General features: G+C 43.4%; 3 protein-coding genes and 1 long non-coding RNA gene across 10 annotated transcripts; all 4 read left to right on the top strand.

Annotated features, from left to right (window-relative positions):
• Positions 1-6,351: 6,351 nt before the first annotated feature.
• Positions 6,352-16,000, top strand: LOC135438316 (juvenile hormone esterase). 3 transcript variants are annotated; one of them, XM_064696598.1, is made up of 9 exons: positions 6,352-6,502; positions 9,107-9,286; positions 12,787-12,891; positions 13,494-13,630; positions 13,684-13,845; positions 13,910-14,640; positions 14,707-14,876; positions 14,934-15,214; positions 15,277-16,000. In XM_064696598.1, exons 2-9 carry the CDS (start codon positions 9,131-9,133, stop codon positions 15,464-15,466), a joined length of 1,932 nt encoding a protein of 643 aa, XP_064552668.1. In that variant the 5' UTR covers positions 6,352-6,502; positions 9,107-9,130; the 3' UTR covers positions 15,467-16,000. The 3 variants fall into 3 exon arrangements, 2 of the variants coding, with proteins under 2 accessions (XP_064552668.1, XP_064552667.1); XM_064696597.1 differs by lacking the exons at positions 6,352-6,502; positions 9,107-9,286 and adding an exon at positions 10,977-11,375; XR_010437870.1 differs by lacking the exons at positions 6,352-6,502; positions 9,107-9,286; positions 14,934-15,214; positions 15,277-16,000 and adding an exon at positions 11,273-11,375 and having other exon boundaries at positions 13,910-14,181; positions 14,265-14,640; positions 14,707-14,844.
• On the top strand, positions 10,015-10,403 carry LOC135438317 (uncharacterized). Its single transcript, XR_010437871.1, has 2 exons — positions 10,015-10,150; positions 10,227-10,403. It is a non-coding gene; the product is annotated as an uncharacterized LOC135438317 (long non-coding RNA).
• Positions 16,001-17,111: 1,111 nt separating the features above from the next.
• LOC135438464 (probable myosin light chain kinase DDB_G0271550) lies at positions 17,112-18,464 on the top strand. The gene has a single exon (XM_064696791.1). The coding sequence runs from the start codon at positions 17,112-17,114 to the stop codon at positions 18,462-18,464; it is 1,353 nt and encodes a 450-aa protein (XP_064552861.1).
• Positions 18,465-19,266: 802 nt separating this feature from the next.
• Irk2 (Inwardly rectifying potassium channel 2) lies at positions 19,267-24,191 on the top strand. Of its 5 annotated transcripts, XR_010437874.1 has the most exons (6): positions 19,270-19,672; positions 20,291-20,550; positions 22,546-22,820; positions 22,877-23,659; positions 23,718-23,888; positions 23,949-24,191. XR_010437874.1 is itself a non-coding variant. In XM_064696665.1 (5 exons), the coding sequence occupies exons 2-5, from the start codon at positions 20,291-20,293 to the stop codon at positions 24,113-24,115; spliced, it is 1,485 nt and encodes a 494-aa protein (XP_064552735.1). In that variant the 5' UTR covers positions 19,267-19,627; the 3' UTR covers positions 24,116-24,191. The 5 variants fall into 5 exon arrangements, 3 of the variants coding, with proteins under 3 accessions (XP_064552735.1, XP_064552733.1, XP_064552736.1); XM_064696665.1 differs by lacking the exon at positions 23,718-23,888 and having other exon boundaries at positions 19,267-19,627; XM_064696663.1 differs by lacking the exon at positions 23,718-23,888 and having other exon boundaries at positions 19,267-19,672.
• The last annotated feature ends 1,093 nt before the right edge of the window (positions 24,192-25,284 follow it).

Here is a 25,284-nt window from a genome sequence, read left to right as displayed (position 1 = left end):
ATTTCGGGGTGAAAGTGTACTGGTTATAACAGCGCGGCGTCAAGACAAAGCCAGCAGTGTACGGCAGAAGTTGGTAATATGCAAGAGACGCCGCCCGAAGCTGCAACATCAACAGAGCAGCTGCACAGGCTCCTCGTCGTTGTGCTGCGTTTGGTCTGGCATACAGTTTATATATATAAGTGCATATGCAAGTCGCCGCTTCCGTAGCCTAATTTGATCATTTATCAAGTGTGAAATACAAAAGCTGGCAGCGGCAACCTACGGTCGACGTCAGCGTCCCTTCAGCCCGCCAGGCACGCTAGTAAATCAAAAGAGAAGCCCCCGCCGTCGACTGACAAATCTAAACAGGCATGTAATCATTTTAGCTGAGGTCTTAATACCGCAATGCTGTCACTGTCTATAGTCGCATACAGTTAGTTATAAACGCAAACAGTGCGATGCGCTTCTGTGCGTGCAGTTGAGTGCACATGCGGCGTATGCGCAATATTTGCAATGCACATTGGCCGTAAGCAGCGAGGACTCCAAGCTGTGTGTGCAAGGACTTCAGCTTTCTGTTGTTAAATTATTAATTATTTAAACAAATATAGGAAACTGTAATTATTAAACTGCAACTGCTGTCCATTTTTTGGTCTAAAGCTCATAATGTCAATCTTTTACAAGGTCTCACCTACTATTATACATTTAAGGCACTCAGCCACTTTTACTTTGCGTTTGCTCTCATTTGCAGCACTTAACTGCAGCTTCGTCTCCGCCTTTAAACGACCAGCAGCGCGTCAACATAACATTTTGCGCTTTATAAATATTTGAGCGCTTAAAAGCTAGAAGGGATCATTTAAAGTGCCAGAGAGGTGGAGTTGGGGTGGTCCCCTGCCCCATTTGCGCTTTTAGTCTGGGAGTTGGCTGTTGCATGGCCGGCAGGTACTTAACAAAGCAGCGGCGAAAATCGCACGAGGTAGGACCTAATATTGAGCTTGTTTAAAGTAACCAAGGCTCTCTTTAATACGTATCCCCATCCAACTTATTTGTTCGTTTTCGTGCATTTTAAATTTGGGCTTATACATTGTATATGACAGCAAACGCAGGCAACCGCATCGAATGCATTTAACCCATTGGAGATCTCATTTGGATTTGCTTGGCTTGCATAAAAACAACAACAGACAAAACCGCTGGGAGCAGCAACCAGCAGCAGCCACAGCAAAGGCCGCAGAGCCCGTTCTGGATTTGGATTCAGATTCTACGGGTGGTGCTCAGCCTTTCTGTGGTGAATCTCGCATTAGTTGGCATTAGCCTTGTGCCAGTTAAGGCACACTCTACGCAGACTGCTTCTCCGGTTGTTGGGTAATTTTGTTATTGTTCGTCGTAAGTATTATTGTGCCCAATGCGGTGCAAAGTTAGCCGCTTTACTCATTGTTCTGACCTAAGGCCACACAGCTTTTGCACAACTTTGTATGCTCCGCACACTTGACATGTTTTAAATTTCAAACAACCGTTTGCCTAAAGTTCAGTATGGCTGCCACCCCAGAGCACTTTTTATTCTTCTTATTTTTTTACAGAAGCCACTAAACGATGAACAAGACGCGACTGGAAATCGCTTCAGCAGCTACAAGCTAAGCGAAATCGGGCCAGACGCAGACAAACTGTGGAATTTATGAAGTCTGACGCCTGTCCACGGCTTTGTGAGAACAATCGCTTTTCAAATTAAAAAATATTAGCTGCTTAAATCATTAATAAAGTAAGCCCTTATTAAAATAGCACCATCTGCCAGCTAACAATAATTTGTTATACAATGTGCTTAAGGTAATAAGCATTAAATGTCTGATAGCCCAGTTAATAAATGCCACGCTTATCGGATGAAGGTGAGCATTGACGAAATTAACTTAATTTATAAGTCCAAATAACGCACTTTTTATATGTTAAGTTATAGTTATTGTTAAAATACATTTCAATACCATCAAATTTGTTATGGCGTATATCCATTTTGCTACGACTCACGCAAGACATTCAAGCACAATAAAGAGTACAAAATCCAATGACACATTTTTCGTTTTGATGCTGGCTGCTGCTCTTTGTTTGCTGCCCCGTGCTCAGGCGTTGTCTTCCTCAAATGGCAGCTCGCGCACATCCTGGAGTGTCACATATCTCGACGCAAAAGTAAAAAGGCAACTGCGGCTTTTATTGTTTCCGCTGTTGACATTATCACGGTGCCGACACCTGCCTGCGCTAGTTGGCAAGCATTTTAATGTTGTGACTTTAATGCAATGCGACAGCTCCCCACCACCAGCAGCAGCACCATCATCACCCATCGCCCACCCAAACTACACGCAACAGCACCCACATCCATATCTATTCGCGTATTTGTTTGGATGTGTGTGTGTACAAAGTCAATAGCGCGCACACCTCAGTTGCCACATTAGGATAATTAAAAGCGTCCTTCGCTGGCGCTGCTGACTTCAAGAATTTTCCAGCGGATTAGACAATGAATATGCAAAATAAATGAACGCTGAAAACTGGGCGAGTTGCTTCACTAACAAACTGTCACTGCGTAATTGGGCATCAGTCATGTTAATACAAAACAATCTGAAGCTGTAGTTACGAGACCCAGCAGATATAAGAAATGAAAAACTATTCATGTTTAAATATTTGAACAATCCTCGGGGCATAGAAACCTATTTCAATATTGTCATCATAATATATGTCTTTTCAACCAGCATATTATTCGGAAATGCTTAAGCACTTTAATTTCAATACTTTAAGGAATGATGTGAACTAAAATGTTGAATGTTTGGTTAAATGTTTTCGTTTAGTGGCAATTATACATATTACTCAATTAGTCGCGTGACACATTGCCAACAAGGAAGTTGGCCGAAACTGATGACTGTGTTCCATCTATGCAGATGGACAGCGATGGCGGCGTTAAAAAATACATACTCAAATAACGCTCTACGATTTGATTACCAAGAACGACAGCCGGCATTTTGTCAGCAAACGAAATTGCCAGCCTGCTTTATTGACAGGCGTGAAAGCTGGCTGTGGGTTGCGGGTTGGGGATTGGGGGGTGCGTGGTACGAGTTGCAGGCTGCGGGCTTCGTGGTGTATATCGAAATATGTGGCTGCCATCAAGTTGGCAATGCAAACTCACGCATTTTATGAGAATCGTTTATTTGGCATGGAGCTCGCGGCCTGGCGAAGTGCAACCCCGTACATGCCCTAGTCCCAGTTTCAGTTTCAGTTTCAGTTTCGTATCCCAAAAGCAAAAAAAGGTATAACTATTTTTTATGCAACACTTTTGCGGTCGCTGTTAACGCTGATTTATGAGTGTTAAGTTAATTTGAGCTGCCAGCGATGCTGCATCTCCCACTGCAGTTGCCGCCTGTTCACATTTTCGGCACTGTTCATGTGATTCATGCATGTTTTACACACACACACACACACAGCCACACAGCCACACAGTGTAAATAAGATTCCCCCTTTGAGTAATAGGCAAAATATAAACAATTTCATTTGCAGTTTGCATGCTACATAAATTAAAACAAGTAGCACTTTATATCATCCGATGCTGCAGTTGAACAACTTTTGTAAGCCATTAGAAAATCACCAAGCTCAGATATAGCTGAGAAAATTAACTTAGTTTCACTGTAAACAGACAAAGGGGAGTATCAGTAACTTCCTTAAGTGGAAATAATAGCCAATCATCAAATGCATAAAATTGTTCCCAAACGGATAACAATTTAAGGAATTTTTGTATCTTGTTGTGGGATGTTTTTTATTCCTTTTGTACCAAATTGTGAATTACCCTCTGCAATATTAACAGTGACTCCATGTTTTCTGAAACAACCATTTTTTGGTACATTGTAAGCAGCATAGAGGGCGCCACAATGTTGAAAATCCTCACAGATGGCGAATGCCGCACATGCGCATTCTTGCGTGTAAAGGAGATGGCAAGACAAACTAACAAATCTATTTTATAATTTGAAAAGAGCAACCACTTTAGCCTCACAAACGTGTCTTGTGTGCTAATGCCATAAGTCTGTTTTTCTATTTCTCTTACGGCTACACATGTTGTCTGCGCTTAAATGGCGCCACCTATGTATGGAAGTAGTGGGATCAGCCATGACTCCAACCAATCAAATACTTTAACGCAACATCTATACTTGCTACTTGGCTACTTTAGAGAAATAACGAACACTGCTCCACACTTAACGAAGCAGTGCAACTTACAGAAGGTGACTGATACGAAACGAGAAAATAAATGAGCGCGAAACTCAAACGATTTCAACCAATGCATATTGTAGTCCCAAATTATTATTAAGTTCAGGTAAGTGGCCTCTATATACCATAAACGTGATGTTATAGCCGAAATTGGCAAAACAAAAAAAAAAAGTTTGAGATAAAATGTAAAACATATACTACACTGAAAATAATCCTTGCAATTTTATCTATATTCAGATAATAAAATTGTCCTTAACAGGGCATTATTAGTTTTGATATTTATATTAATTCAATCATAAAAAGCATAGAAGGAGATATCTCCGCCGTCTTGTCCGTCTATCTGTTTCTATACGACTTATGTCGGAATCGGATTGGACCAATATATCATAAAATATTTATATGATATATCAACATATCATTTATAAGTTTCCCTACAAATATGCAAAATCTTATCATCATCGAACCAATGCCATATGAAGGATCGGTCTAAAATTGGGTTCTTTTATGGCAAAGTATTCTGTTTTTGCAATATATTTTCATTGAACTTCGCATTTACGACCCTTACTATTCTCACGTAGCCACAAAAGGGAAATGTATACAAGGGCGTGCCCAACATATGCTTATTTGCTCGGTTTTTCATGCATAGGTTCACGTTCAGATCTAGTCAAGCCCTCGAATGTCGTTGACATTAAGAACTGCGTTAACATCCGCAAGGGACGTTGAATTGCAGTTGACCCTGAACAGCGGTTGCAACGGGAATACAGTTTCTGGTTTGATAGCGGCTTTCATGAACCTTCCCCCAGCCACGTCAACGCATCTCTTGTTAATCTCAGTAATAATCTATATGTACGGCGTGCGTCAGTTTGCTTTTATAGTAATTTAACTAGCGGGTCGCTTTCGAAATTCTTGTTTGCCCAAGCGACGCCGAGCCGCAGCCGGGAAGCGGTATATAATATATAATTTTGTGCGCATATTTTCATAATTTACGCCAGTCCAAATATTTGTATAGAACAATATGGTGACACACTTTCCAGTCAATAGAGCAGCAGCTGCGCGCTGACTGCACAATGTGGATTCGAAAATACGCATCTCATTCGAGGCTTATTTGAATTCTGGTACTCTGTAGGCTTTCGAAAAATTTGGGTAAATTGTGTACATAGTCAAGTGCAGATGCTGTAGATAAGACACAATAAGGTCACATGAGGTGATTTTTGTCTATGAAAATCGATGCTCTGCCTCGTGCCTTTTCATTGCCAGACGAGCAGATGAGGTAAATTGATTGCTCAACGAATTAAGGTGATTAGTGAAAACTCAATTAACATGCGGCAGTAATTAAGGTTTCACAGTTGTTCAAAAATACTCCTACGGGCATTACAACGCCATTTGCAGTAATTGTCATTTATCTCAATTTATTTCGTACATTCTTGCATCGTCTAAGGCGTGGTGGTGGAGAGCAGGGGTGGGGGGGGGGGGGGGGGGTGTACATCTGCATGTCTACAGCTTTATGGCATGTGTAATTTTATCAAGTGCTTGCTTTATTATTGCACAGTGGCTACTTATGTTTCATCCTTGATCTCAAATAGTGAGCAAACTTTGAGGCGTCCACTTCTTGGTTCATTGTCAACTGCTTTTCCGAGCGACCCGCAATCGCAGCAGCAACTAATTGCACGTGTCCATAGATTAACGATCCGCGCTACGACGTGGCAGATGGGCACAGAGCGGGCCAATCTTGGTCAAGAATGCGCAGACGCTGGCTGTCGTCGTCCGTTGTTATACATACAAATTGCCAAATGGAAATACAGCGACTAAATTTTGCATAATTTATGCGTGTCGCGTTGTCGCCGAGTTCAAAATTAGTTTCGCTGTAACTTGAGTTATTCACTTTGGCCCCAGAAGCAAAAAAATGTATAGAAAAAAATAAGAAATAAAAACAAACCGTTTGGCTGCTAGGAGTATCTATACTGACAGCACTTACATCTCTGCCTGCGCTGTCGCCTTTGCCTCGGCTCCATCTCATGCCCACACTCAGGCCCAGCTGCAAGTGCGCGAGACGAAGCGATGCGATGTGGGTACGAAAAAGAGCAATTTGACGCTTAAGCGACCCGCTGGCCAGGCGCAGACTCAGTTCAACGGCGACAGTCAAACGCGCAGCACGAAACAATTTTTGGTACGCGGCCAGCGAATTGTTGCCATAGCAAAAAGAGAAGCGCGCCACGCGCCGTTTAAACAAAAGACTTAGGCGACAAACTTGAACTTGTCTAGAGAGCAGTGCAATAATTGTGTATTACATTTTGTATGTATTTCCAGCGTAGTGTGTGTGTGTGTAATCAATCGGCAATCGATAATCGATAATCGGTAATCGGCAAACGATAATCGGTTTCTTGTTGACCTGCAGTTGTCATTGACAATACGGAAAATGATCGGGCATTGTTGTTGTCTACATCTCAGCCATTTGCAATTGTTGAGTCACAGTTCCCCAATACTTACTTACTTATATGCCTATGTGTGTCAAACTTTGTTTTGTTTGTCCGTCAGCTGGCGCTATAATGCTCGCCCAGTCAGCATTGCGCTCGTATGTCAAAATAAACAGTCGCAGTCCCAGTCGCAGTCGCAATCTGTATTTGTGGGCAGCTGCTTGGTCATTGTTATATATAAATAACTTAGCTGGTCGATCGCATATTAGTTCCGTTTTCTGTCCGCCGGCTTATGTAAGGGGTCAGGCGAAATTTTGCGTTAAACTTTAATTTGCACGCATGCATAAATGAAATGCCTCGCTAACTGGGCAAAAACTCATTTTGCTCACGTTATCAGCCAAGCAACGGTTCATAATCGATTCCGTTTTTCTCTGCGCACAATCTCTGTCTCTCGCTCTCGCTCTCTGCCTCTTCTCTGTCTCTCTGCCTCTTCACTCTCACCTTACGCGTTGCAGCTTTTTCGCAGTTCGTTTTGCTGCTGCCTCGCTCGTTTTTGGGATGCCTGCGACTCTTCAACATGTTTGACTTATTTATTTATTTTTTTTCCTTCAATATTTACCTTTTTTGTTTTGATCGCTGCTTACGTAATAGATCGCATAGCGGTATTCGCAGGCAGCTCTCGTCGAGCAGTCACCGTCTGGTCGCATTTTATCAGTCACCTCTTGTCACCAGCCAGCGTCCCCCCCCCCCCTCAGACAGGTGCGTCTCAGTCAGGTGCTCTCCTCGCTGCCTTTGCAGGCTGCACTCTCTTAGCTTTTGGGTTTGCTTTCTGCAGCTAATTTCTTGCTCGATTGCTGCTAATTGTGGCTCAGCTGGCTGCCTGGCCTCCGCTGCTCTCTCCTTTTACAAATGCCCATTGCAAAATCAGCGCATTCTGATGTCCGCTCGTTCGTTTGTTGTGTTATAAATATACATAAATGCAACATTGGCTCATGCTAATTTCCATACCTATTTGAAGACTTCATATATGTATTTATGATTTGTCTATGAATGCAGATAAACACATTCGCGCATGGCCACAGCTGACTTGTTTCTCTCAGAGCTGAAACTCTTTCTTGTGTTCATTTCTCCTGCGCTCTCTCTCTCTCTCTCTCATTATAACTCTCTCAAGTCTGCAGCTGGCCAAACAACTTTCCACGAAAGTGCAAGTGTTTCCTTAGCATTGTTAGCTGCCAAACAGCGGGCCTGGCCAAAAGCATCGGTTTCAGCCCACAACAACGGCAATGTCGTCGCACTTGAGGCCGACGATCAGCGTTTGGCTCAAGTAGGAAGTGGGTTAGTGGTTTATGCTGTGTGTAGTTTTAGCTGTGTAGTCTGCCCACCCCCGTCTCTGCTCCCCACCCACTGTCTTATGCACTGTACGAAGAAGCGTTGCCGTTGTTGCTTGTCATTATCCAGTGGGCGTGCCAGCCTCTAACGCTTTTTGCTAATATTCAATGCACGAGCATTATGAAGTATTTTTCGAAATCTATTAAATAAAACGGCAGCTCATCGCTTCAAAATGCTGCTAGTTTTGAGCGACAGCCGCAAACAAGTTTGTTGCCCAAGTCATTTAGTAGTTGGCTAATTTTCTATCAGACTGTAGGGACGGTGACCAAGCTATTCTTGACGTGCTTTGATGCTACATCTTGTTTAAGGAAGAGGAAATGCCCTATAGCTGAATGCTAACAACAAATTAACACAGTGCCCACCCAGTTCCTAATGTTTGAAAACTATGAATTAATTAGATCATGTCTTTACAACCTTCTGATATGCTTCCGGCTTACGTTTTGGTCTTTTAATTAGCCTGAGTTGTCATTGAACCATCTGTTAATGGTGTGTCACAGTGCAATATAAGGGGAAGCAACATCTTATGCATAGCTAATTTATCATACGCCCTGTGAGCATGCAAATATTTGGTCAGAGCTCCATCGATGCTGCCAAAAGCGCGCATTGACCTCAAAGCAGCAGCACAGCCAAAGCAAAATTAAATAATGTCTGTATTCATTTAATACCAGCACTGAGCAGGACAACAACAATAAAAACAACAGAACAATAACGGCCACGACCACGGCAACCTACGACAACCGGCAAAATTCAACAAATTTGAAAATAATATCAGCCAATTAAATGTAAGACAATGCCGCGCTAGTCGCTGAAAAACTGAGTCAAGTGGTTCGCTAGGTGTTGTCAGCAATGGCTCATGCTTAGCTCAGCTTAGTTCAGTTCAGCGCAGCTGTTGCCGTTGCTGGTGGTGCTGGTGGTGGTGGTGCTGCTGCTGCTGGTGAGCTGTTGACATTCGCAGCTTGGCCCTGACCAAGAAGTAGTCTGAGAAGCATCGCGGTGCGTTCGGTTCGGTTCGGATTAGGTGTGCGTTTCGCGTTGGCAATCACATTATCGTCGTAGACAATCGACTAATGCATTATTCGTTTATATTTGCTTAGTCGCAGTCCAAGACCAAGTTCAACATGATACGCCAAAGACACTCGTGTCCGCTGCTGGTGCTGCCGCTGCTCCTCCTCGCGCTGCTGCTGCTCTGCAATGAGACAGCTTCGATTGCTATAGCGCCCTCAACATTTGGCACGGCTATAGCTCGAGCTGGAAAGATTTCCAATACGCTAAAGGTAAGTCTTATGAAAAATACTTGTGTGCTGCTCAGATAAGTCTGTATGTATTGTGTGTACGTGTGTGTGTTTGAACAAAGACGCAACCGCGAAGCGTGCCAGACCCAAAAATTGCTTACACTGTCTTTTGGCTTTAAATCAAAGCGTCTACGTCTCTCTAGCGTGTGACTTTGACATCGTGTCGCAAATTTGTTGCCGTTTCAATAGTAATTCAACACTTGAGCTGCCGCTGGGGCTACCTGTACGGCTACACAAGTAGCCGCAATGAACGTCGAGCTATTGTCTTTAGCGGTCTTTCGGCTGTTCCGACTGTGAATTATCGCCTTTTTTGGCTGCCCCTAAAACGCTTGAGACTGCATTTACAGGTGGCTGTTAATGGATTTTTATGGACTTGTGCATACTTTATTTGCCACAGCAGCCAACGATTCACGAAAACCTATTCTCAATGCGCCGATGCGGTAATGTGACCCGTGCTTTATGAGCCGCATAGAAGCACAAATATGTTCGCAGTTGTTCAATTGGTTTTGGCCATGGCTCTAAAGAATCTGTGCCCAACGCGTGTGAATAACACCCGGGTGCACAAATGGAATCTGATCTTGAATGCTGTCTGTGCACATTACATTGCCAATGCCACACACAGATCTCAATGTACACACATCAACAACTCAGCCCTCTTTTGGGGGTGAATATCATTGACGCATGGGCATAAAACTCATATTTAAATACACTTTTAAATAATAAAACTCGTGTGTGTACTTTATATAATATTCGCCGCCTTTGTAGGTATATCACTTTACAATGGGGCAATATAGGTTGTCGACACTGCAGCAAATGTTATTTATGATATTTGAAGATTTAAGCCAGGTGAGCTGAGTTTTGCCAAATATATTCCCAATATATGTGTGTGTCACTAGCCATTTTATCTGTTTGATTTAACCAGCAACTGAGCTCTGCTGGTGCTTGTACATATGTAAATATATATCTCTAAATATAGTTATTAAAATCGAAATAAGCTAACACCAAAAGGCCGCCAAACGACGGGCTAATGCATATCAAAAATTATGTACAACCTTCAATTATAATTGTAATTAAATAAATAATTTTATTAAAACTGCAACATTTCCGCTCGCTCTCAGATAACATTGAAAGTTAACTGCAGCTGATAAGCTGCAAGCAATAACAGGTTAACAAGTAAAGCTGCCACAACAACAATAACAACAATAACAGCAATGCCAGCGTCTGCACTCAGCCATTGCGTGCTGCACATAACTGTAACAAAAACAACAACAAGATAATTTAAAAAAAGCTACAAAAAATATTGTTACAAGCACAAAATATAATACCTAAAAATATCTATATAAATTTAAAGAAAAATACGTGAAGAGCTGCCAGCTCAAATAAAATTTGAAGCGTTAGTTGTGCCTCCACTTCAAAAGTCTTTCGACGGCTGCCGCGAGTGCCACAATAACGGACGCAAAACTCGACTTGGTCCCAAAGTGTATACTGCTAGTCGGTGCTGTGTGCCAATAGCCACAACGTTGAAACAAAGACAACTGAGCTCGATAAATCAAACTTTAGTGTTTCGCATTGCGACGCGTGCCGCTGCCGCTGTCTCTGCCGCAACTGCAGCAAATTTCGTACAGCGCTGTTGCAGTTGTCAACGGTTGTGTTGTTGCATAAAGGCAAAAGCGCCCCGCCCGCCGCCATGGCCTGTCGCCCCTATCTGCCCTATGTGCTAGCCATCGTGGCACTTTTGTTGGGCGTTGCACTGATTCTCTTTGCCATTTGCATGGAGCGCCCTCAAGAGCCGAGCAATAAATTGAAAACCGAAAAAAAGTCAACTGAGCAGCTTGGAAATTTCTTTAGCGATCAGCCGGAGGCTGTGCTGCCCCTCGGCAGCGGCTTGGACGGTTCCGTTGCTGGCGATGTGCAAGATTTAGTGGCCAAAGCGTTTTTTTTGGTTGGCACCACAACAACTACAACAACAACAACATTGAGCCCAATGTCGCCAACCGTAAAACAAGCTACTTCCCGGTCGCAGCTCGATCTGAACAGAATGGAAATGGAGCATTCTACGACCACAACTGAGGTTTGTTTTTCATCATTTCGCTAAATCGTAAAATTTTTATGCAATATGTTTTATTATTGTTGCTATCGTCGTCGTTGTTGTTGCTACTATTGTTGTTGTAGTTGCTATTATTGCTATTGCAGCAGCAACTTTCTACATTGCACCAGGTTGGCGATCTGCCGGACTGCAGTTTTTTTTTCTGTAGTTATTTTTATATTTCGAGCGTAGCGTGAAAGTGCCCATGAGTTGTTATTGTTGTTTGTTGTAATTGTTGCTGTTAATGCTGTTGTGTTTGCGATTGCATAATATTTATGTATTACAAATGGCATCATTTGTGCGAGCCTGCACCGAGTTAATGGAAATTAAACTGTCGCTTGCAACTGCACAAAGAGCTTCAAGAGATGGACAAAGCTTTTTAGGCAGCAGGGCCTAAACATTTATAAAACAAGTTTATGTTTATTACATAATAAGCTTCGGATTTAAAAAAATATATTTTACAACATTTTACAAGTTTTAAATTTCAATTAGCTTAAAAGTACGTATTAATCAATTAATTAATAGATGCTTACCCATATTTGATATGCGCAGCGTCATTTGTTTACATCACAATATCAACAATATAGGCAATACAAAAACAGTTATAAATATTATGTGTTAGGGCCGCACAACCAAATTAAGCCAAAGCCAAAGCCACACAAAATCAATTTAAATAAAGCTCATTCGAAACTGTTTTACGACCGGCTACACCCACATTTTTATAATATTATACCACAGATAAAGCTGCAGACACATTTACGTGCCAATGGCTAAAAGAGACCCACACACATAGCGGGTCAAGTCTTTAGACCAGCTCAAAGACATACAAAAAAAATAAAATAAAATAAAATATATTAGCATAATATCGTAACTCAAAAAATATGAACTTGAAACTATCCGCGAGTTGTGCATTTGTTCCAATTGTGTCATGATTCACTTCAAGATACAGATACATTTCAGCTGGGGACACATACCGGCTAATGTGACAGCTGACAGACAGCTCGGCAAATGCGTCTACACATACATATGTACATATGTATATATTGTAGCTACATCTAACTATTTATTAAGCGTTGGCTGCACGTGACTGCTGCCATTGTTGTTACCACTTAACTGTTGTGACTGTTGCCGCCTCTGGCAGGGCTTCTCTTTTTTTGTGTTATGCAAATGGCATTTCAATTAAACGAAATTTGCTTGACCGCAAGGTTGCCCGTTAACATCATTAAAAATGGGCAGCCCATACAAATAACAAAAATAACACACTCACAGAAAAGTTGTCAACATTAATGCAACAGTCGCAGTGAACTTGAGCGTTGTGTTTGCACAAGGCGCGTTGGCTTGCTTGCAAATTGCTGTTAATTCAATTAAAAATTCCGAGCGACCTTTGTAATTGCAGGAGACGACGGCCTGGAAAACGCTGACCTCGCATCCGAATTCGCTGGTGCAATTGCTGCCGTCCCGCGCCATGCGGGTGGTGCAGGAGGTGGTGCGATCACTACGGGTAAGCATAATACATAGGCACAGATGGCAACTCGACGACCTTGACGCTTAAATGCCAAATACATCAGTGAGACTCTCCGTGTGTTCGTGTTCGCCAAATCAAGCGTCAACTTGAACATCGAGAACCAACAATCAATCTCCCGATGGCCATGTTCGGCTTGCGCACAGCTGCAGTTTGAGGTAGCTGAGGTCAAGTTGGACAGTTGGACAAATGGCGTCAAGAACAAAGAAAGAGCTGTTTGCCACCAGCAGCTGCTGCTTGGGCGCCGCACAAATTCAATTACTTTATTCTGGCAAGAACTGGCTTTTCGGCTATTAGACGATTGCGCAACATTTCCACCATGGCCTAGTTGCAAACGCCAGCGCTGTCCAAAATTAATGCGAAATTCTTGCAGAACTTGTGTAAGAATAACATGCAGACTAAGTATCTCACAGATACTTGGCATTTTCACGCGCCGGCAACCTTGCATGGTGCAAGCATGTAGAAGCTTTTGAGTTGCCATTCAAAATTGATTTTTTAGCCTATACATTATTTGTATATACTAGAGAAGTTCGCACGCTCGAACTGTTGCTCACAGGTTTACGATTTATTTACATTTGTAGAAGGAACGCGAAATCGTGGCCAGCACCACGTTGGGCAAGGTGCGCGGTCGCTATCAGAAGTATCGCTCGGGCGAGAGAGGGGGCTACTATAGTTTCAAGGGCATGCGATATGGCGCGGCGCCAATCGGTGCTAGAAGGTGAGTCCAACCCTAATAATTATCGATCCCTTAATTATATTGTGTCCGTGCAGATTCCGCGCTGCGCTGCCGGAGAAGCCGTGGAGTGGTGTGAGAGATGCCTCGAGAGAGGGTCAAAGTTGTCCGCACAAGAACATGATACTGGACACCTTTAAGGGCGATGAAGATTGCCTTTTTCTGAACGTGTTCACCACGCGCATGCCCAAGGAGGATGAGTAAGCATCTTTCAAAGACTTGTATAGCATTATGGATCCTAAATTTTCTATTTGTCTCTTGCAGCGCGCAGCCAAAGCTGCCTGTGATGGTGTGGTTGCATGGCGGCGGCTTCTCCTTTGGCTCCGGCAACTCTTTTCTTTACGGGCCTGACTATTTGGTAGCTGAGGATGTCGTGCTGGTTACTCTGAACTACAGACTGGGTCCCTTGGGCTTCCTGACGGCTGGACCCGATGCGCCTGGCAACCAGGGACTAAAGGATCAGGTGTTGGCACTGCAATGGGTTCGCGACAACATAGCTGCTTTTGGCGGTGATCCAGAGCAGGTGACAGTCTTTGGTGAGTCCGCGGGGGCATCTTCAGTGCAGCTGTTGCTCCTCTCGCCACTGGCCAAGGGTCTTTTTCAACGCGCCATCTCGCAGAGCGGCTCTGCTCTGAATCCCTGGTCAATGGCAGCCAGCTCAGGACAGCGAGCGGCACGGCTAGCGGCCAATCTCGGTTATGTGGGTGCCAACAATACAGAGGAGATTTTGGACTTTCTGCGCAGAGTGCCCGCCATGAAGCTGGTGGAGGCAGCGCCCACAACTCTCACCGCGGAGGATCAGCGCAACAACATTGGGCTGCCGTTTGTGCCCGTCGTGGAGGGATATTGGAATCAGGATTCACAGGAGGAGTTGTACCTTGAACAACCCTTTCTCACTGAACATCCCAGCGATATGTACCAGGCGCACAATTTCAACAGCGATGTGCCCTACATGACGGGCTATAACACACATGAAGCTATGCTTTTTATAAGAAGTGAGTATTGGAAATCCGCGATTCAAAGCGACTACTTCAACCGAAATATATACACGTTTATTGTAGGACTGCGCAAGAATCCACAGCTTTTGAGTATTATTGAGAATGACTTTGGGCGGCTCGTGCCACAGGATCTTAATGTAACCCAATCCCATGATAGAGTTACCCGTGAGATACGCTCCTTTTATCTGGGCAACAAGCATGTTGGGCTCGAGTCTGTGGATGAAATGATAGCAGTATGTAAAAGGAATCTAATTATCTATGCTCATACCAATAGCTTGCTTTGGCTCTAGCTCTTAACAGATCTCATGTTCCTGCAAGGTATCCGTCGCACTGCTCGCAACCATGCCAAGTATGGTAATGCTCCTGTCTACATGTATCGCTTCTCCTTCGATGGAGCTCTAGGTCTGTACAAGCGCATGCTGGGTATTCCCAGGCCGGGTGTTTGCCACGGCGATGAGATGGGCTACTTGTTCAAGTTTGGATTCTTCAACCTAAGTCTGGATCCGAAGTCCATGGAAGTGCAAGTCAAGAACCGCATGGTGCGAATGTGGACGAACTTTGCCAAATATGGGTAATAACTCTCAAGCTTTTGAACTAATAGAGTAAATAAATAAATAAATCATTTTATTTCAGAACGCCCACGCCCAATTTTGAAGATCCTATCCTGACAGCCAAATGGGCACCTATCGATGCCACAAACGTTATGAATAGTCTGAACTATTTGGACATTTCACACGAACTCAATATGAAAACGAATCCCGAGCCGGAGCGACAGCGATTCTGGGATGAAATGTATCAGCATTACAATGGTGCGGCTATGTAGTGCTCCAGGCCCAGAGCCACATATATATATATATAGGCATCACCAAGCGCATTGCTCACCCAACCACACCCACACACTTACATACACATATACACATTTTGTAAACATTTTGCCATTTGTGAAAGAGTGAGCAGAAAAAATATTTAATGCAAATTTCATTGTAAAATTATCGTAGATTGTAGTAGTAGTCAGTAGATATACATATAATATTTTTAGCAGTTAGTTTGTCTATAAGTGTTGCAGCATTTATACACTATTACACAAGCATACACACCCCCACATGCTCATATCAATACACACAAGACACACAAACACGTAGCTTAAGCATTCTACATATAGCATACCCAAAGCCAGCAAACTTTTCCTTACTTCATGCAATATCAGGTGTAAATAGTCAAAGTTTAAAGTTATTCAATGTCAATTTTAAATGCTGGACACATCAATGCCCATCAATCTATCGAGGTGTATTCGGAAACATTCTGAAACACGTTTTGTATATCGTTTGTAAAATAAATCACAGTGTCTTTGAAAAAATTCGAATTTAATTCATTTTTGTGGGTAATTAATTACGACGGAAGTGGATTATTTGGATAGTAGAATATATCATAAGGTGGTCGAGTTCAGTCTAAATTCTGATCAATAAATTATTTTTTCTTTAATCTATTATATGTGGTTATTTGAAATATAAATTTCTTGAGCTATTCGTAAAAATTATTTATAAAAAGTATGTTACACTATTTTATAAAAACAATACTTCAGCTGGTCTGAAATATTGCATACTTTTGGACTGCGTTTGCTATCTAAGCAGCCGCAGCAAAAGGCGCTTTAATAAAATACGAATACTTGTGCAGATTTTTAGGGGGCTATACTAAAAAAAAAGATTGCTAATATTCAGCTAATATTGTCCAAATAATTTCGTTTAAACTATTATACAGCGCGGGTGTGATAGTTTTTTGAAATTAATCGAAGAAATTGCCTGAACTATTAAGATAATTATTTACTATAATAAAATAACTCTCAAAAACACGAAAATTACAAAATCAAATTGAACTTGGCTGACTGCAGCCTAAAAATAAATGCAAATAGGCGCATTGAAAGCATCACAAACAAATTATCACCCCCCTTCAGCGTGTCAAGATAACAATGAGTCCAATGATTGCCTACAAATTTGCACTTATCGGGAACTTACACACACACACACACACATACAGCCAGGCATATACTAACTTGCAACGCGTGACCCAGCATCGGCAGATCGGAGAAGTGGGGAGTGTGTGTGTGTGAGTGTGTGTGCGCGCACTGTGCCTGTGCATAACTTGTGGCCGCTCACAGTTTTGTCGCGTAACTAAGCTGATTATTCAATTATCACAGCTGCTTGGGTGCTCTTCATCAGTGTCGGCGACTGCTGCCATTCACAATTTAGGGTGACATAATTTATGTGGTCGCTGTCATAATTCCCGCACCCCTCCCCCAGTGCCTATCCTTTGGATTACGGAAGAATATTGAAAGTGGACTGCTGTGTAGATACCAGGCACTGGGCCGAGTTTTAGTAGAAATATGTAGGCTTACTGAAAGTTCAGATTAGTAACATCATACTCACAAATATATTTACATATATACTTACATACTTACATACTGCTCCACAATGAAACGTACTACATCCATACAGGACATAAAGAACACCGCTGCACTTCAGCGACAACATTCCGACAGCCTCTGCCCACTGTCCCATCGTCTTCCGGGTAAAGCTCTGCGTGCTTGCTTTCTACGCAACATGGATCAACATTTTGGCGGCATTTCCCTGGCCGTGTCAAAGAAACGCTACCAAGAGTTCAAAGCGTTGCTAGAGGCAATTACTGTGGCATTTCGCCCTCATGTGGTCCTAAAGTCGGCGATAACGCGCGTTTATCGAATCAACGGCACGCCTCTTCATTCCATAGATGACTTCTATGAGGGCGACATTGTGGTCTGCTGTTGTCAGTATGAGCCCTACGTTGATGTGGGCTACAATGTCAACTACCACTATATGCAACTACTGGGCTCTCTCATTCGAATGCGTGAGAAGTGTGTGCCGCTTGAGGGAGGCGAGGAAGAAGAAGAAAATGAATGCTTCGATGACAATGAGCTTGCCATAGATTATGAGAACTGCAAGCTGCCGCAAGCCATACTCTTATACATAAACGTGCAGAAGCCAATCTGGATCCACAAGTCGACGGTGATATTCCAGGGCAGCGGCAGAGCCCGAACCGACAAGCATTATATAATTAAAATGGTGGACAAAGAACACATGTTTACGCGAACAAACGGAACTTACTTTGAGATAGAAATCTTGCGACAACTACAGGACCACGCGAACATTATTGATCTAATATACACGGTGGAGCAGTGCAAGTACATTTACATTGTTATCGAGCGACTCGATTGTGATCTATTTGAGCTGTTGCAGAGTAAAACTGTCTTCCCCGAGACTCTGGTCAAAAAAATCATGAAAGACGTGACCAGAGGGCTAGCGTACATTCATGGGTGTCAGATAATACATCGCGACTTGAAGCTAGACAATCTGTTGGTACAATTCGATTTCTCGGGTCCATTAGAGCCTAGGGTGGCTGCGATTAAGATCTCCGACTTTGGATTGGCCACTCAATACAAAGGCCGCGAACTTTATCAGTGTTGCGGCACGCCCCACTATATGGCACCCGAGCTGGTTACCTATGCTGGATACGATTTCTCCGTGGACTTGTGGTCGTTGGGCATCACGCTCTTCTATATGTTGTGCAGTCGGCTGCCTTTCGCTCATAGCGAGAGCAATCCGAACCTTGTTCAGGAATGCATTCGGAAGAGCCGCCATGAAATACCCTCCGAGTGTAAGAGCAAAATGAGTCCATACGCACAACAGCTCATAAACTCGCTTTTGGTTAAGATGCCGCAACATCGATTGTCAGCTATTGAGGTTTGCCAACATCCGTTCCTCCTGGATAGCCGGGGCGATTCTTTATAAATTTACATGATGTCCAAAAATTTAATTCATTTACTGACTTTAATTTATTATCCACACGCCTCAAACTAATTGGAAAAAAATGTAATAAATTTATGATGCGTGACTTTGAGTCGTTTCACTGGGTCGTCATTCGCCAGCTTCCGCCATCAAATTGAGCCCATTTGACAGATTTATGCGACACGAAGGCAACAGCTAGCTAGAATAGCACTGTTCGCTTGTAGACTGCAGCAAACAGGCGCGTGAGCCTTGTGCAAGCAGCGACGCGTAAATATTAAAATATTACATATACGCCGCATAATCCAGAAGCAAATAGCGTGTAATAGATCGCTTGTGTATTCTGTTATCTGTTGTGAAACATTCAGATTCAGGAATATATTTCAATCAGCTGTGTGCATGACCACAGTGAGAAAGCGCTTACTAAATATTACGTAGACGCTACCCTTGTGACAAATCATTGAGAGGCAAGGTCGTGTCCGCTAAAAGTAGCGACTTTTTTAATTTCTTTTGTCCATGGAATCATCAAATATAGATAAGCAGAACTTATCGCGCTTATCTTCCGCCTCATTTTCAATTTAAGAATCTTTTCAATTGAACTTTTCTCGTATCAACGCGACAATTTTATCTGCTTGTGTGCGTATCTGTTTTGGCATTTGTATCTGTGAGAGCATCAGTCTGCAGTCTGAGTGGGAACCGTCACTGTGAATGTGTGCGTAACTGAGCTCATTTACAGCGGGCCGCCTTTTGTTCACAACTTTTGTTTAGTTTGATATTTTCTTGCTGTCTCAGTCACAGTCGCCGTCGCAGTTAGCGTCAGTCAGCCGTCATTTAATCCGTTGGTCTGACTTACGGAATAGCTTCTGTGGGGTTGTCATCGCAGTGTCGCTTTGGATTTCTGTGGATAGTTTCAGCTTCGGCTTCTGTGTGTGTTTTGCTCTGTGTGCAGTTGTCCGGCGATCTCTCTGTTCATTTCTGGTTCGGCGCGCGTTCACAGAACAAATCACAATTTTAGCGGCGTGCGTTTCGAATACATTGTACACACCAAATAAAAAGTGACTAATTTACTAAAGATGTGCTAAACTTTGTTTGCATAACAAAAGAAAAAAAAAAGCGTAATGCTCGTTTTAAAGGTGTCAATTTATTGAAACTTGTGCGCTCTTAATAAGGTGCTAAAAGTCTTTAATCCCATAACAGCTAATAATCGCTAAAAGGTGTGTTTGTGCAGCAGATATTTAATGTATTTTTAACGGGCGTAACATTCTTAAGTGCCTAATAATAAAATATAGGCGATCTCTAATGTAAAACTAAAAACTAGAAGCCTCAAACTAATGTATTCTGTTGCTTAAGATTTCTTATACATTTTGTCCAGAAACGATAATTATTTATCTTTTATATATTTTCGTGCAAAAAAGTATGCGCATCACCAAAAAGCAAACTTTGTGATACAAGAGTGACAAATTAATAAAACAAGCGATGTAAATGTTACGATTGTTTGTGTTGCACTTTATTTAAATATATATGTGTATATTCATCTAGTCATATGCGCTCAGAACAATAAATAATATCGGGCCAGGGCAGCCTTTGCAATTGATAACAGTTTTGTTGTTTTGCTCGTGTTCATGTGCTCATCTTTTGTTTACGAATATAAATCTAGTTATATGTGATACATTTTTCGCACCTCGATTCGCTGCCATCGCAAGTATCTGTTTGCGCACTTAACGCAACAAAAGTGGCTGACAAGGCCTGACAGCGAGTCAATGCGAAAACAGTTTTGATACACGAGTAGCTATAATGCCTTTTTAAACGGCCCTTCCATCTGTCTTTCCCAGATGCGTTTTAATTTTTCGAGCCATTCGGCAGCAACGACACCAACAGCAGCAACGGCGGCAGAAACAGCGACTGAGAGGTCCAATGAAAAGGCAACAAAGCCCCTCAAGAGGCCAATGACAATCGACGAGGATCCCGATTCGCTGGACAGTGTGATCAGCAATCCGCAGTCGTATCCCATAACGATAGTTCCGAATCGTCCAGCCAGCTTCTATGGCCTCTCCACAAACGGCAAGTCTTTTCAGCGACAGCCCAGTTGCAGGTAAGTCAGCAGGGGGAGTAAATGCTCAGCAAAGGGGGCTTGTGTGTGGCAAGCCATTAGGGCTCTGTTTGCGCTCGTTTTGTCAGGTGTCTAACTAGCAAGGTCAACAGCTATTGATTAGTTAGAGCTGCTCTAATTCCTATGCCAAACAAAGTCAGCTCTGGTGTTCATGTTGGCTTGGGATCAGTTGAGATAGCCCCAACTTTAGTCAAGTTTTGTGCACGCACTGACACTAACGAATCGTGTCCCGATAGCTAACATGCAGGTACCTTTGTCAGATGTGCAGGTGCTACAGGATGCAGCCGATGCAGAGACCGTCGCTGGCGACAAGGACGAAACGTTTGCGCAGATGAAGGAGTGGAAACGCCAGTATATGAGAGGCATCTCACACACGCCCTCACAGGCGGGCGTCTACTATGAGGCGCTCAAAGGATCCAGCCATTCGCTAGCTAGAGGGTATTTCAAGTTTTTGTATCTATGTTAATTGTATAAGACCCAAGTGTTTGACATTCAACTTGAACTTGCAGCTAGCACGCGGTCGCTCATATAGAGGGGCCAGCAGCTCGGACGTGTGTGTACACTAGTCTTACATTACGATTTGTTTTGCTGATGAGCAGCGCGACGCTTATTTGGTTTAAGTGCACCGTGTGCTGTTTGCGGTTGTAATTTATATAGACGCCCACGCGGTCATTTTTACATGAGTTACGAGCAATATCTAGTCGAGATATTGCCTAAATGTTTTCCTACACACAAGTTAGGGGAGAGCGGACAGTTGAAAGCAGAAGTCGCCGTGTCATTAGCCTACCCATTCAAATTTTGTCCCACCGGCCCATTATTCACCTGTCAAAGTAAAACGCCCTATAGACTAGACAGATTTTCAAAAGAGCTGTTTCTCACCCGTTAAACGATTTGATTTAAGTTATTGGCCCATCTCTATCCCGTTCACGATTTATCAATCAATTGTGCTCACAATTTTCCCACACGTGAGCCGTTATGAAATCATTTCCGCAGACGATCGCTCCACTGGATGGACTTGGCCTTAAGGCGGGGGGGGGGGTTGAGGCATCTTTGGCTGCGTTGGCGGCAACATTATTTTCAGGGTAATGGAACTAATTAACAATTAAGTAAGTGCGGCTTTTCTACAAAGCAAAATGAATCATTTGATAGCGCTGCCACACTTTGCTCTCATTCCCCCACAAGCCGCACATTGCTTTAGAGGGTTGTGCGTTAAATTCGATTAGTCGTTATTTATGGAACCAGCACAATGTCAATTAATTGCTCGAGCTCCAAGTGCCAATGGGGTTCAAGTTAACTTAATTGTAACTGTGCATTGCACAAAGCTGCGTGTGGGATGTGATCATGTGGGAGCTAAACTTAAATCTAGTAGCGACAATTTGATGCAATTATTAACTGCGATTGATTCAATGAAATACAAGACGCAATATCTAGTATTCATTTTAGCTATAGAAGATCCAGTTCAGTTCGTTGCCGTTGACATTGGCAAATTAAGTGCGCTGTTAATTAGATGCACTTCATTTCCATATCCAAAAGCTGGCAATAGTAAGTTGTTTAAATGTGCACACTCAATTTAGACAATTAGCCATTCACAGCGGGCAACTGGGGCAACTGGTGCGAGTCTGGCCAGGCAATTCAATCGCAGACAGACTAAATGTCATTGAAATGTAACTGGCCTCGAATAAATCTAATCATAAATAGAGAATATATTTGATGCATATGTAAATATAGCAGGAGTTAATTCCCATCTCTAGCAGGAAGATTCAGTTGATGCATATTTTTACATAAAAGAATGGAATAGGACATTTATGATTGCCACCTTTGATTGACCAACTTTTGTTCCTGAATAGCAACCTTCTTTGGAATCCAACTTCTTATTGTCATGGCAAAATGTAACATATTTTCAGGCTCACTTAAAATTCGTATACATTCGCAGATTCTGCATTCTTTATTTCATTATGGATTGGTTTTTTTTTGCAGGTCTCGCAACTTTCGCCCAGGCAGCATGCGACGTGTGCGTCGTCGCGCAGTCTTCAAGAATGGGGATTGCAATGTGGTGCAAAAGCATCTGCAGCGTAGGAGGGTGCGCTTCCTGCAGGACATGTACACAACAATGGTGGACTGGCAATGGCGCTGGACACTGCTGGCCTTTGCATTGAGCTTCATATTGTCCTGGCTGTTTTTTGCGCTGATATGGTGGCTTATTATGTTTACACACGGCGATCTGGAAGAGTTGCATCTGCCGCACAATCAGGGTAAGTGAACAAATCAAATTAGCGAAGCTGATCAGCTGATGGGTTCAATGCTTTAGAGGACTCCGGCTGGGCGCCATGCGTATCCGCCATTGACGGCTTCACATCCTGTTTTTTGTTCTCCATCGAGACGCAGCACACCATTGGCTACGGCGTGCGCACCACCTCACCCGAGTGCCCCGAGGCAATATTTATGATGTGCTTTCAGTCCATATATGGTGTGATGTCATCGGCCTTCATGGCTGGCATCGTTTTCGCTAAAATGACACGTGCCAAGCAACGCGCCCAGACTCTACTCTTCTCTAAGCACGCGGTGGTCTGCCAGCGCGATGGTTGCCTCTCGTTAATGTTCCGCGTAGGCGATATGCGGAAGTCCCACATTATTGGCGCTGGAGTGCGTGCCCAGCTGATAAGGACGCGCAGTACCAAGGAGGGTGAAGTCATGACGCAACATTTTACAGAGCTGCAGATAGGCACCGACGAGTCGGGCTCCGATCTCTTTTTCATCTGGCCCATGGTGATTGAGCACAGAATAGACGAGAATTCGCCGCTGTACAACATGAATGCCACCGACATGTTGCAGGACAAGTTCGAAATTGTTGTGATTCTGGAGGGCACTGTCGAGTCTACGGGCCAGTCCACGCAGGCCAGATCGAGCTACATCAATACGGAGATTTTGTGGGGCCACCGCTTCGATCCTGTGGTTCTGTACAACAAGGACTTGCAAGCATATGAGATCGACTATGCTCGCTTCAATGAGACCACTCAGGTCGACACGCCCCTCTGCAGCGCCAGGGAGCTGAACGAAATCTACAAGATACAGGAGGGCTTCCGCACACCAGGTATGAAATCTGATATTGAGCTGTGGCTATTCTAATGCTTTGTCCATTGTAACTGCAGAGACGACCTTCACCATGCGTCAGCTGTCCAACAATCATTCCGATCAGGCCTCATAAGCTTTTGTGTCGTCCAGAGTATTGTCTTCCTATTTGTTGCTATATATAGATAGTTCTTAGTAGTTATATTTGTTGCCCTCGTTTATGAACCAGCCTACTCTGTGTTCTCTCCCAAGTAAGTTAGACCCTTTTGCATTTTTAATGGCTATAATATGAGCTATTACATTTTTCCTAGCTCCCCTAACGGCAGTTCAGTTCTGCTGCTCACCCAATCCCTCGACGACTTCCACGCACTCTAACAGCTCCGGCTACAATTCGTGGTGCGGCAGTCACCAGCAGCCGCGTCGGCAGCGCTGGCAGCTGTCGGTGCCCTTGCAGAGAGGCTGTTCTATCGACACGTGAAACTTACGAGTACTTTTCATTACTTACTGCTTACGAAAATAAGTTAATAAATGCTTGAGCTTTTAGTTTACACAAATTATACGTTCAGCGGCTCATATAAATGACACGTAATTGCCATTTTGCCGCTTCGTCCGGTTTCACTTGGCAGTCGGCGATTGTAGTGCGCAGTTGCAGCTATGTGACGCGGCCCAGCCCACTCATTAGGCATCATTAATAATCTGACTATGGATTTATCAATGCAAAGGTGCCAAAAAACAAAAAAAAAAAAACAAAAAAACGGGTTTGTTGGTAAAGTCTTTTCATTTGTAGGCGAGAGAATTGATGTGACCTGGAATGGTGCTAACGCAAAACATTCATATCCTTTTAATTGAAATTGAATCAATAACTCTTATTTGCGCAAACTAATCAACACTAAATTATAACACTTACAAACAGCTCGAATATTTATTATCACATTTATCACAGCGCCCAGCGACTGGAGCTAATGAAATGTGGGTGTGGGTCAGACATCTGTGTACTGTATGCCGTTGCCATAGCTATATAGCTATACGTATGTGCACAATGCCAAATTTCAGCAACTCTATTACAACTATTACACCAAATATCCAAAACGAAAACAAAATGTTCAAAATGAACATTGACTGCCAGCGGCGAGGGGCGGCGACCGTTGAGTGCTGTGCGTCCTTAACCCACATTTCCCAGCAGGCCACGCCAGAGCTGGTGTCTGTCCAGGCTGGACTGAAACTATGGCTGAGTCGGAGTCAACGACTGGGGCTGAGCTTTGGGAGTATGTTTAATTACTTGTTAAATGATTGTCGTGCTTATCAGCGCGCATGTTTAAAAGCGCAAACCGCAGGCCATTAGGCGAGCTACCCACAAGTTGCAACTGCTGCCAGCCGAGGCAGAAGCTGAGGCTCAGGTGACATGCGTTGCAGTTTCAGTTGCAGGGGACATGTGGCAGTCTATCGAGTGATTGTCCCCGCTAAACGTGCCCATATCTGCCGGGTGGCTACGTGGCCCAGCGTGCCTGACTTGAGCTGATGAAAAAATAAAATTAAAATATTATTGGCGGCTGAAACGTTGCAGGCAGCGCGCGCTGCATGTGGCACGAGCACAGGCACGTTTCAAAGACAAAAGCGCCACCCAAATGGTTTGGCCTCTACCTCTGG

Source organism: Drosophila montana, unplaced genomic scaffold (genome assembly GCF_035044405.1).
Source record: "Drosophila montana isolate Dmon_TW-CO22-7 unplaced genomic scaffold, ASM3504440v1 contig_3848_1, whole genome shotgun sequence".
In the NCBI taxonomy this organism is placed as follows: Eukaryota; Metazoa; Arthropoda; class Insecta; order Diptera; family Drosophilidae; genus Drosophila; species Drosophila montana.
The sequence above is the reverse complement of the archived record's forward strand: the minus strand, read 5'-3'. Positions and strand labels throughout refer to the sequence as shown.

What these genes read in the sequence shown, in the direction of transcription:
- LOC135438464 (XM_064696791.1), top strand. Translation starts at nt 17,112, where the DNA reads ATGAAACGTACTACATCCATACAGGACATAAAGAACACCGCTGCACTT.
- LOC135438316 (XM_064696597.1), top strand. Translation starts at nt 10,992, where the DNA reads ATGGCCTGTCGCCCCTATCTGCCCTATGTGCTAGCCATCGTGGCACTT. An exon ending in ATTCTACGACCACAACTGAG is followed by an intron (nt 11,376 to 12,786) that starts GTTTGTTTTTCA and finishes TTGTAATTGCAG; the next exon opens with GAGACGACGGCCTGGAAAAC. An exon ending in AGGTGGTGCGATCACTACGG is followed by an intron (nt 12,892 to 13,493) that starts GTAAGCATAATA and finishes TTACATTTGTAG; the next exon opens with AAGGAACGCGAAATCGTGGC.
- Irk2 (XM_064696665.1), top strand. Translation starts at nt 20,291, where the DNA reads ATGCGTTTTAATTTTTCGAGCCATTCGGCAGCAACGACACCAACAGCA. An exon ending in CAGCGACAGCCCAGTTGCAG is followed by an intron (nt 20,551 to 22,545) that starts GTAAGTCAGCAG and finishes TTTTTTTTGCAG; the next exon opens with GTCTCGCAACTTTCGCCCAG. An exon ending in GCATCTGCCGCACAATCAGG is followed by an intron (nt 22,821 to 22,876) that starts GTAAGTGAACAA and finishes TCAATGCTTTAG; the next exon opens with AGGACTCCGGCTGGGCGCCA.